The sequence below is a fragment of the Macrotis lagotis genome, chromosome 1, assembly GCF_037893015.1.
Source record: "Macrotis lagotis isolate mMagLag1 chromosome 1, bilby.v1.9.chrom.fasta, whole genome shotgun sequence".
NCBI classification, from domain to species: Eukaryota; Metazoa; Chordata; class Mammalia; order Peramelemorphia; family Peramelidae; genus Macrotis; species Macrotis lagotis.
The window spans coordinates 590,147,758-590,160,689 of record NC_133658.1 but is presented as its reverse complement, the minus strand read 5'-3'; the positions used below and the strand labels follow the sequence as shown (position 1 = coordinate 590,160,689).

General features: G+C 35.9%; 1 protein-coding gene across 2 annotated transcripts in view; it reads right to left on the bottom strand.

Moving 5' to 3' along the window:
• Positions 1-1,509: 1,509 nt before the first annotated feature.
• MRAS (muscle RAS oncogene homolog) overlaps positions 1,510-12,932 on the bottom strand; it is a 114,426-nt gene continuing 103,003 nt past the window's right edge. For both annotated transcript variants that reach the window (XM_074214864.1, XM_074214863.1), the window contains exons 6-7: positions 9,670-9,749; positions 1,510-5,550 (exon numbers count right to left, since the gene is read on the bottom strand). In XM_074214864.1, the coding sequence (XP_074070965.1) occupies positions 5,451-5,550; positions 9,670-9,749 (180 nt within the window). In that variant the 3' untranslated portion in view covers positions 1,510-5,450. The remainder of the gene's footprint in view (positions 5,551-9,669; positions 9,750-12,932) is intronic.

The following is a 12,932-nucleotide window of genomic DNA, read 5'->3' as shown; positions in this document are numbered from 1 at the left end:
AGCTATCAGTAGGAGGTAGAAGTTGCCTTGTGCTGGCATGAATGGAAATCACTCTACTAGTCTCTAACAGCCTTCCCTCAAAAGACACACTGCAGAAGATGGAAGGTCAAAGGAAAATTTCTTATCTCTTGTTCCTTGTACTTGTGTCAATCACTGCCTAAGACCTGGAAAAACAAATAGAGTACTTCACAGGGAGTCAGGAAGACTTCAAATTCTGACTCATTCACTTTGTAGCTTTATGACCCTGGGCAAATCCCTTAATCTATCTCAGCCTCAGTCTATTTAACTAAAAAGAATTGAACTCAATTGATCTGATGTCCTTTCTGTCTCTAAATCTATGTCTATATTTCTACATCCTTCAATCATTGAATTTTCTAAAAGGGAAGACAGGGTATAGTGTAGTAGTGGCCAAGGAAAGTTATTTTGTATTTTGGTTTGGAAAGTTATAGCGATGATAAGTAACTCTAGATAGGGGGAAACTTCCTAAACTGAGGCCGATAGCTATATTATTCATCTAGAATAGCTTGCCTAGCAATAATTTGTATCATTAGCAATTCTTTAGTCTATGATAAAAAGTTTTGATACAATAGTTTTGCAAATTTAGCACTCCAGAGATTTTTTCAGGGTTTGAAAAGTATGCAAAAATGGATTTTTTACAGTTGTCTTGATGACTGACTACTAAGAAAGTCATCAAGTATTGCTTATGGAGAAGTTTCAAGTCCTGGGGTGGTTTAGGAAGGTCAATTCACGTATTTCTAATGCAGCAGGAAGGATAGGAACTTATAATGGCTATGCTCTTGTGATAAAGAATAGTGGTAGCAGCATTTGTTGCTGACTCAGGACTGTATAGTTCCATGGAGTGAGTCATGTTCAGTGCAATATCATTTGCAAAGTACTTTGCAAAATGGTATTAACATGAGTGGAATATGAAGACACTTAATCAGCTTATTGCAGGGAGTCTGCCAAGTGTTCATGTGAGAGGAGTGGGAAATAGCTCTGGGACTAGAAGTCTTACAAATGTATGGTTTTTCCCCTCAGATATCAGAAGTCTAACAAAAGAATTTTATATGTTCTTGACTTCTGGAATAGCCAGAGAAAACAAATAGTGGACATTGTAGATAGGTTAATTATAGAGGACAGAGTGGGTTTGTGTATTGAGGAAGCAAAGGAAGTGTGAAGAATGTAAAAATTTTCTATTACAAGTCAGGAATATGTGGGATAGCCTTATAGTGACCCTAGGAGAAAGGTGCTCCTTTTTTGATCTTCCTATCTATGATTAATGAGCATACTTTCTCCCTTTGGTTATGATTCAAATGTTTTCCCAAGTCTTTACATTTATGGCTTAAAAAGATGTCAGAACCCCGCAAAACATAGTAATTGAGTAAGAATATAAACTCTTTAATATACATTCTGTTAATGAAAATTTCATCTTAAAAAGTTTTTTTAATGATAGGAACATTGGGATATTGCCCAAAGAAATATGAAGAAAATTATATCTATCTGAATAATGAGAGAAAAAACAGTATGTGTGTCTCCTTTTTCCTTTATTAATGAATCATACACAAAAAAGTAATAAAAAAATTACATAAAAGGCTCAAGCATCATTCAAATGTTCTGTAGCAGTCACGTTCATTTCATAAAACTGGCATTTTTGTTAATAATGTAGTACATAAAAATGGGATTGGACTCATTTCTATAATTCAAGTATCCTTCATCCTAAGTAAACTTGATATACAGAATTTTAAACTTATAGAACAGATAAAACGGGAAACTTCTTTGTTACAATTAGCCTGAAGATTCAAACTCAAGGGATTTTTCAGGCTAGAGTATATCATGTGTTAGGTGGGAGCACCTACTGGCAAAGTGCAGTATTGCAACCCAGCTATATTGGACATTCTGAATGGGAGGTCCAGGAAAAAAAAAAAGGTGGAGAACAAAGTTCTGGAAATCATCCACCTCCAACTTGATCATTGAGATCATGAGAGGGGATGAATTCCCTGAATAACTGAATGAGTTTATAGAAAGAGGGCTAAGGACTGTGTTTCAGAGGATCCCCACAATTAAAGGATGGCAGAGAAGAGCTATTAAAGAAGTAGTCCCCAAGGTGGGAGGAAAAACAGAAGCTAAGGAATGAATGGGTCACATTAGACAACTTCAAGGAAGGAGCAGTTAATGGTGGTGAAAGCTACTCTACAGGAAGTCTGGAAACCCAGAGGGATTCTTAGGTGCCAAAGGAGAACTATCAGGGGACCAACATAGAAATAAAAGTCCAAATGACTTACTTAGTCAAGGATTATTTTACCAGATTAAAAAGAAAAGACATCAATGCTACCAGTATTATCAGTTTGTCTGTTTGGTAAATTGAAGAAATATTAAACTAAAGGTGATAGGATTTTATCCTTCTGTCTAATTTTTTTTCTCCAAATAGCTACTTCTTTTCAATAAGGCACTGCATTGTCTCCAGAGCAGAATGAATCTCTTAGGGTGTTATTTACTCATTTTAGAGATGGGTGAAAATGAGGCAAAGGGAGGTGCAAGCTCACAGTATATTCTGCATTGGAGCAAATGAAGAGACCATAAAGTGAGCCAATTCATCAATACATCTTTTACCCAATTTCTGTCTCAGGCAATGTAGGTTTATGTTGTATTAGGAGTCCAGAGTGTGGAAACTGAAAGAAGTAGACTGTGACTCTGGGCGCACCCATATTTGCCACTAGGAATGTTGGAATGCCTTCTTCACCTCCGGTCTCCATACCTTTTCAGAGCACCAGCATTAAACAGGAAAGGTGAATAATTATTCCCTTTCCTCAACAAAATTCATTCTTGGCACCTTGACAAACTTTCAACATCATCATTCCTGCTCAAAGCTGCTGGTTGATAGCAGAGTCCTATGCTGAGTTTTATTTGTGTTCAGCGACTCTCATCTGATCCTACAGCTCTTTCTGTTTCTATTACATATCTCACTCACTCACTCTCACTTCTGTTCAACTTATCTTTCTCCATTCCAAATCTTTTCCTATCACACATAATTTTATTGTCTTCAAATCCACCTCTTTCTATCATGGAAACCCAGAGGGGTTGTTGTATTGTGTTTGGAGCCAAGGGGCTCACAGTTTTGAAAAGCACCTTGTTTATTTAATGTTTTTTTAAAAGGTCATAATGCTAAAGAAAAATAAAAAACTGCTAAGTATAGTCCTCTCTGTGATCCTTTTAGGTTTCAGAAGTAGGGACCATTAAAACATAGTTTTATTCACATCTGATTCTTTAGGTGGCAGAATTAAGCTAGTCCCTAGGTGCTGGTGTTTGGATTGAGTATAAGTTCATGACTAATAAGATGAGAAACAGAATGGAGGTCTCCTGACTTCTAGACTAATGTTCCCTCTGCCAGTTCTTTTTTACCCCAAGAATAGCCAGGTTGCCTTCTTGGGACTATTTAGTTCCTACATAATCTGATTTTAAACATTTGGGACAAAAGGTAACTGACCTCATCGTGTTGCTCTCTGTCCAAGGAGAATGATAACCCTCCAAGCCACTCTACCTTTCTTACCCCATTTGGATTAGGCTTTCCTTCTCCTTTATTTCCCCCATATTGGGTCAAATCATTACCCAGGCCTTATTAGAAATGGCTAAGTGGGAATTGGGCATTATCTTGGAGCATTTTGAATGTGCTCCGTCTAGGAATGTGTCAATAATGGCCACATTATTGGCTTTATGGTCATCTTTGCTCTGATGACATGTTACAGTCTAAGAAGTTAATAGCAAATATTTGCCAAGAAAGCCTAGCTGATGCCAAAATTTGTGAAGCACCAAGCAGGTTTTCCATTTATTTGACTTATCATATACCAGCCTTAAGAGATTGAATTTGCTGTTTTTTTAAACAGTGTTATTTTAATTAAATGTTGCACATTTTTTTGTTCTTCCAAGATTTAATATAGGCAGAACTCTCTGGATGATGTCCCCATTAGGCAGCCTTTATATAAACATTTATGTGGAACAGAAGACAAATCACTAAATATAGATTCGTGTGTCTTTTTTGAAGGGAGATAATGAGGGGAGAGAGACTAGGCCTGTCATTTCATTTGTATAGGAAAATTCCAGGTAAGGGAACTCTACCAATGCAACTTTTTAGAGTTACCTGGAGCTCTGAAGAAGTTAAATGATTTCCCTAACCAGTATATGCCAAAAGCAGAACTTCAACTCTGGTCATCCTGGCTTTCAGGTTAACTCTCTATCCAATATGATCTGTTGCCTCTCCTTTGAGGAGAGATGTGATAGTATATCTATCTAAGCTGCTGCAGTTCCAGTCAGTAACAGACAACGAAATGAAAGCATGAGGAAACATGAGATGGGTTTCAGAAGTCCAAGAAATTAAGGGCCATTTTCACATGCCTGGGGAAATATCCTGAACCTAGCATTTATTGCCCTAAAAATAAATTAATGCATCTCTTAAAAAGTCAATAATCTTATCTCTGACATTAAGCATTTCCAGGTTTAGTGAAAATGCTGTTTAAATTCGGCATGCACATGCCATCCTTTGCCCTTTTCAAAAACAACTCTTTCTCATCTTCTATATTCCCAAACAGAGAAAACTCTCCTAAAAGAATCATATTTTCTCCAGTTTATGGATTGTGGAGTTGGCTCCCCTCCAAAGTTTGACACAATGCTTGGAATCCCCAGCAAGAACCAGGTTTCATTTCCAATCTCCAAACCACCATAATTTCATGTTATATTTAGTTTTGGCACTGCTAGGAGAACTCAGTTTAAAAAAAAATCCAGACACAGAATTATATAAGTCTGATGAGTGCCAAAGATTTCACTAGACAGTGGGTGCTGGCTCCCTTGATGAAACAATAATTTTTAAGACACCAAAAAAGAAAAAAAAATCTAATGTTCAAAACCAATGAGTTACTGGATCTGGGAGAAAAAAGGAGCCATTTCATTAACTGTTACGCTTCATACTTTTGTGTGGATAAATAAGTCCACATCAAACTGACATGATTTAGTTCATTTTAAAAAAAAAGAAAATACCCACTAACAGAGGGGAAGAGGGAGAGGGGACTCAATTGTATCAACACTTAAGAGGCTTAGATGCTGCTTTTGTTTTCTTGCTATTTCCACTTATCCTGTGAATGACCTGAAAGCTTGTCACTCTTTTGGCAAAACCAGACAAAACCCTCCTCTTTCCCCACCTATTCCCTCCAGAAGAAACTGGCTATGGTTCAAGTATTCCTCAAAGGGCAGGTTCTCTTCCTCCACCTTCCCTGCCCTCCTTCCTTCCTTCCTTCCCCACCCCACCCCACCCCACCCTCCTCTTCATTTTCCTTAATGTGCCAAGATCTCTGGCCAAGGGTCACTGTTAAAAGCAGCTGTCAGTGCAGTTAGGCAGTTGAGTGCATCACCCGGGTCTCTCTAGTTCACATTCACAGCAGCAAAAAGGCCCTGGGGCCCTGTCACAATATCACACACTGGAGTTTGTGAGCACCTGTGGTCCGATCCCCACGCCATTTGGTTTTCTTCTTTTTCTTCTGGCTTTTCTCTGGAATCTGTTGCCTTCAGAAACAGAAGAGAAGAAGGAAATAAGTAAAAGTTGGTTTTTCCACTGGATCATAGAGTGGTTTGGTGGTGGGTGCAATGGATAGAGAGCCTGCCATGGAGTCAGGAAGGAGCATCTTCATGAGTTCAAATATGGACTCAGACATTTACTAGCTGTGTGACCCCGGGCAAGTCACTTAGCTCATTTTACTGAGCTCAGGAAGGAAATGGCAAACCATTCCATCATTGCCAAGAAAACTCCCCAAATTGGCTGGTCAATAACAACTTTCTCATGGATAGAAATGGTAGATAAAAAACTGACCTGAAAGAAGCTAGGAAGACCTGAGTTCAAGTCTGACTTTTCACACATATTGGCTATATGATCCCGAACACATCAGTTAACCTTGCAGTGCTCTAAATTACCCTCTGGGACTATAAAGTTGTAGAAAATATGATAATTTGATTTGATAGAGACTTTTCTCATGTAAGGGTTTCCTGAATATCCCAGGTCCTATATTTCTATGACTTTTTTTTCAGAGATACCACTATGAAGTAGAGAAGTTTAATGTTGGTATTTATTAGGGCTAGAGGAGGACCAGTCTACAGAGTGGTTCCAAGGCAAGCACAGACTAAAAAGAGAGTGAGAAGAGGACAGGAAACAAACTTAACTGCTTCTTCTTTGTTCCTCTGTCCAGAAGACATCCTAGTCTAGTATTTCCACAGTCTGAGAGCAGTTTTAAGCTATTATGGCTTAAACACTTAAATACTTAAGCTGTACTAGTTTATAATGCACCAAGACTTGAACATGGATCCTCTAGAAGTAATATTAATTGTATTCTCTTCCTGTGATGCAAAGCTACATTTCAACTATTCTTGTATAATAAGGAGCCCAAAGGAAAAGAGAAACAGACAGGTTCTCTTGGCAATTTATTCCAAAATTTTGTCTGGCATGTAATAGTCATTTGTTATGGTGATACATGTTTGTGTGGATATTCAAGTGCTAAAACCTTGGGAATACTTAACTGCTAATATTAACTAATAAAAATGCTTTAGGTTTTACAAAGTGCTTTTTTACTGCCTCATTTGATCCTCACAAGACATATATTATTGTTATCCCCATTTTTAGAGATGAGGAAACAGATTCATAGAGGTTAAGTGGCTTGTCCAGGAGTCACATAGCTGGTGTCTGAGGTAGGATTCAAAGTCAGGTTTTCCTGGTAATGGCTACAAAAACAATTTTTTGTCAAATAGAGGGGTCCCTGTCAGTGAGGAAGGTCTTGAACCCAATTGATTAGGGACTACCAGTATCCCTAATAAATTGTTTAAAAATGCTCTGAGCTCTGTCTCTGGGACTTTTGTTACAAACTGAAATTTTGTGGCCCATAGCTGGTTTATGGGTCAAATCCCAATTTTACTCTAAAGCTAGGGTTTTTTCTAATGAACTATCTGATCAGCATCAAAGGGAGGTAGTATGAATGTACTGCATGAAAACTGTGTATCCTTAAAGTAGAATTTATATATTAGAATCAAGCAGTTAGATGTTAAATATAGATTTAGATGTATATTGGAGCTTAGAGATCATCTAATCCAACCACTTTATTTTATAAACAAGGAAATAGTGACCTAGAGTCATTAAGTATCTTTATTCCAAATCACCCAAACAAATAGCAGAGCTGGGTCTTAAACTGAGGGCTTTTGACTCCAAATATGACCCTTTACCCACCAGTCAAACTACCTTTGCAGTATACTGGCAATTAAAAATGTATATACTATACATAATACTTCAAAGCATCAGCTTATAGTTCAGACTACAGAGAAAAGAGTTGAATATATAATCATAATATTGTAAGAAAGATGATGCTGACTGTAAAAACTAGCTGTTGGGTGTATGAGAAAGGGCCTGTGTCAAAGCACATCTGTAACAAATTCTGCTTTTAATTATGTTTTATTTATTTTTCCTCTGAATTTTGCTACTACTCAACTTTTTAAAATTACAACTTGTAAAGTTAACTGCTTCAAATTATATGGTTGCAAATATTTGTCCTTTAAAAAAATATAAAGAATACTTATTTTGGGGGTTTTCTGCAGTGGATTATAGTGTCTAGTACTATGGTCTAAGACTCTAGCTATAGGCCTGACTTCATTGCCCCAACCAGTACCATCCACTCACCATTAGGGTGTGTAGCAGAAATGCCTAACTCTAGGAAGGATTTGCTTCAATTTATCAAAAGATAACTTTTTTTTTTCTCTTGAGACTTTATTCTGTACTGCTCTGAAGCAAGGGTCAAATAATATTGTGTATTTTAGCTATCTTTATGTGATACCCCCACTTCTCTAGACTGTAAGCCATAAAAGGGCAGGAATGATATCCTACAAAAAATAACTGATATATAAATAGTGCTTTAAGGTTTCTAATGTGTTTATTTTATATATACACATGGTTTCATTTAAGCCCATTTATAAACCTCAGATTTCAGTTACATAAATGGTGGATAGAGAACTTGATACAAGCCACAAAGAAAGACATAAGTTTTTCAATCCTGCTTTTGACACCTACTGACCCTGTGACTCTTGTCACCTTAACCTATCTGTGCTTTAGACAGAGAAGGGACTGATCTGCATTGCAGTGGGAATTTCCTTCTTAGGAAATTCTCTGCAGACCACAGGTCCAGTCTGTTAGTTCCCCAGGTTCTATCATGGTATTCCACACACAGAAAGTACTTAGTAAATGTTTGTTTGAATGAATTAAACTGAAAGGAGAAGGGAAAGAGGTAGGAGATGGTGGTAAGGGACAGAAGACAGATGCCAGGAAGCCAAGTTTAAAGGCTCCACATACATTTATTTTATTTTATAATTCTTATGACTACTATAGAATGTTATTCATTTTAGAACAATTAATTAATCAATCAGCAAGCATTTATTGTGTCCCCCACGTGCCAGGCATTCTACCTAACACTGAAGACAGAAGACAAAATTGAATTAGTTCCCTGCCTTCAAGGAACTCCATTTAATGGTGGACACAACATTCATAAATAAGTATGATATATTTATATATTATTTTAGTTATTACATACCTGTATATATATTTATATATGTAAAGTATAAAAGTATATTGTGGGGGTGGCTAAGTGGCACAGTGGATAGAGCACTGGCCCTGGAGTCAGGAGTACCTGAGTTCAAATCCGGTCTCAGACACTTAATAATTACCTAGCTATGTGGCCTTGGGCAAGCCACTTAACCCCATTTGCCTTGAAAAAACCTAAAAAAATATATATTGTGTATCTATGTGTGTATTTATATATGTAGTATGTATATAATGAATATAAAATAGTTTGAGGAAGGTGGGCATTCTGGGCAAAAAAAAGTGCAATGAGGCAAAGTAAGGAATTGGAAAAATACAGGAATACTTTAAGAATGGCAAGTAGTCTAGCACATGGGGATAGAATGGATAGAATACAAAGGAGGGTTACTGGAGATCAGGTTGAAAAGGGAAGTTGTAGCCAAATATGAAGGGAGCAATAAGATACTTCCTTAATATGGCCACAACACTCCCAACTGCTGGCTAGAACCAGATTAAATTCAATTGGGAAATATTTAACAATATTTAACAAGATAAAAATACAATATAATATTAATATATTATTAATATATGGTTTGTACTTCCACCTTACACTCCCTCCTCCCTCAAGTCCTGGTACAGAAGTTGAAGACTGCTTGCCGTCTAACATTTATTTACCCATGTTACAATGACTAATACTATGTATAGGTAAGTTATTAGAACTGCAGAATATTTTTTCTTACAAGTATTCTGAAAGATGGATTCTTTAGTGTTCAATGCTGCTGAATTCTTTATGGTGATTCTGAACATGATGGTAAACTGTTTAGTTATTAATTTATCTTTCTTGGTCAAATAAGAGAAGCATTCTCATATAACCTAATACCATTCAAACATTAAAAATTAATATAATTTGAAAGTAATTTTATAACCAATCTCATGCAAAACAAATACCAAGAAGCTATATTGAGCAAAATATCTGTTTCTATAGGTATCTAAAAGCAAGGCCTTTGTTAAGTAATAACAATAGTTAACATTTATATGTAGATTATTATGATTTAGAGAAAGGCATTACAACTTACCTAATTACTCTAACAAGGTCATGAAAGGCTTTGTCAACATTTTGTGGCGGATCCTTAGCACTGGTCTCTATATATGGTATCTGTAAGACAAAAGTTCTATTTCATAAAAATGAAAAATACAAACAGATTCATCAAACATCTTTGTAGTTTAGAGATTCTTAGCATTTTAGTAAGCAATAGCTACCTAGAAATTCAAAATGGGTCATGTGCCATTTTAACTTCTCCATGATTGGGCAATTCTCTAAAATTGTAAGTTGACCTGTTCTGATCAGAAACTATTCAGAATTTCCTATATCAATCACAGTTCTGATCTCACTCACTACCACCACTCCACCCCAATAAGTATGTGCATATTTGCATAATTGCTAGGAATCCACCTCTGGGTGGCACAGTTGATAATATAGTCAAAGTCTAGAGTTCAAATCCAACTTCAGACATTTTATTACTTATATGATCCTGGGAAGGTCTCTCAAGCTCTGTTTGCCAAGTTTCCTTAACAGTAAAATGGGAATAATAATGAAAAATACTCTTAAAGTGCCTGACACAAGTATATTTTGCATTATTTTATGAAAGCATTAATCATATCTATTCCTTTCCTAGACAGAATAGTTTCGTAAGTGATATTTTTATAAGAGGTCACTATAGACCACCTCATTAAACAGAGGATATAGATGATGATATAAATTACCAAACTGTATAGGGACAATATATAATAGTGATGGGGGGGGGAGGACTTCAACTATCTTGCTAAAATCAGGATATATAATGAAATCATGATTTTTCTTTACTGACAATTTCATCCTATAATAAGACTAAGGAAACAATGAAATAAATGCTACTATGGACTTAATTCTGAGCAATCAAGAACCACTTGAGGGAACAGAATTGTTAGGAACCTTAGGACAGCATGAGCATGCCACCTTGAACTAAATTAGAAAAGGTTCAGTTAAGGTCCAGCATAGACTATGAAGTCAGATTTCTGGAAGTTAAGAGATAAGACAAGGATTCAGAGAATCAGGAGAGGAAGATAGATAAATAGGGATGAAAAGCTTCAATAATAAAATTCTGAAGGTACAAGTATCTCTTATTCTGAAACAGAAGTGAAAGATGGGATATATTCAAACAGACCTGAATAAGTACAGATTACAAAAATATATGGAAAAGATAGGAGATGACATAAGTTTGTATACTTAGATTTCAGAGAATATAGCAGAAAGACTAAAGCCTAGTATGATTTAAAGTTTTCTGAAAATGTTAAGGGTTACAAAAAGTGCTTTTTGAGAATGTGCCCAGGGCACAGGTCTACTGTGAGGGGTAGATTAATTAGAGTTAGCAGATAAAAGAGAGAAAGCAAAATTACTTGGCTCCAATTTTGTCTAGATCTTCTCTCTCCAAGAGAATGATTTCTAAGGTAGAAAAGATTAAAAAAAAACACACCCTAACAATGGAAGAACTGAATCCCAGATAGAAATGGAGACAAAGAGAATATCAGCCTCTTGAGATTAGTTCAAATTGCCTAGTCCAAATGAATTACATCTTAGGGCAATGCCATCATTTGCAAAGAGGCCCACTGAACTCTGTCCATTAATAATACATGGTAGAGATCTAGAGAAGAGAAAATATAGCCTGATTTTCAAAAAGGAAAAACAATCAAGGGCCTGCAAAGTGATTACTTTTATGTTTCCTGTGTAGGTGATTTGTGAGCATTTAAAGAAGCAGTGACCAGGAGGAGTCAACCCTTACATTAAGAACAATTTATAGATCCTTGGGCTTTTAACTAAAAGGTATTTGACAGATTATCTGTCAAATCCCTTAATTTTCATACCAAATTAACTTCTTTTTTTTGACAGAGCTAATAAGATTGATGGATCTACTGACATTACAAATTGTGATTTCAATAAGGCTTTTCATGATATTTATTGTGGAAAAGACGGAGAAATGAATATGATTGTTTAGTTGTATGATCCTGAGCAAGTCTCTCTTAAGCTCTGTTTAAAAAAAACTAGAAGGCATCTAGAGGAGGGTGCCTGGGAAGGTGAAGGACATAAAAACATGCTATAGAAAGAAAAACTCAACGAATTTAGCATATTTAGCTTGGAGAAGATGTCTATCTTAAAAAGCTGATAATTGTCTTCCAAACTGAAGGACTTAGGGTTATGAATCTAAAAGTTAGTTTGGAAAAATAATCATGTGATATAAAATCCTGTAGATGATGGGGTTCTATTCCAGGTCATTCTTAGTAGAAGAAAACCAGGCAAGTAATTCTAGTTAACAGTAGTTTGTATTCTATCACTGTTCTCTGACCACATCATGAAGAAAGCAATGGAACATAGTTATTCCTAATTCTCTCTACATGGGTCAGTCCACCTTTTTTTCCCCATATATATTTATTTGATAACATTTTTTTTAGGTTTTTGCAAGGCAAATGGGGGTTAAGTGGCTTGCCCAAGGCCACACAGCTAGGTAATTATTAAGTGTCTGAGACTGGATTTGAACCCAGGTACTCCTGACTCCAGGGCCGGTTCTTTATCCACTATGCCACCTAGCCGCCCCTTGATAACATTTCTTATTCCAGATCTTTGTAATTCAGCAAGAAAATTTAAAGGATGGAAAATAAGCAAATAAAAAAGTAGTATTTTATTCTGGACAAAAAACTTGGGATACTATTACTCTGGTTTGTGAGATAGTTAAAGGTTTCTATTATAGGCTTCTTAACCAAGGGCTATGAATTTGTTTTTTGCATATTTTGATAACTATATTTTCATATGGATGATTTTCTTTTACATCTTATGCATTTTATTTATGAATTTAAAAATACTATTTTGAGAAGGGGTCCATAAGCTTCCTTAGACTTCCAAAAGATACCATGGAATATAAATGAAGAAGATGTACTGCTCTAATAATTAAATGATGGAAGAAGATAAATTGATAGAACAATTGTCTTATAAGCCTGAAAACAAATAAAATTTCAGGTCAATTCAATTAAATGGTGAAGAGCTCTTTCTTTGGAAGTCACTCTAAAAAAATAAGTGACAGAAGCTGACAGGTTCATAGATTTAGAGCTGAAAGGAACCTCAGAGGTCTTCTAATCACTCTCATTTTATAATGAGGCTACTTAGGCTCAAAGAGAATAAGTGATTTGCCCAAGGTCACATGGTATTAAGTGACTAAAACAAGAACTAATTAAATGCTTCAAATCAAAACACTTCTTTCATTTCAAAATTAGAAATCAACTTTTAGTTTGTTTAGAATACAAGATGGCA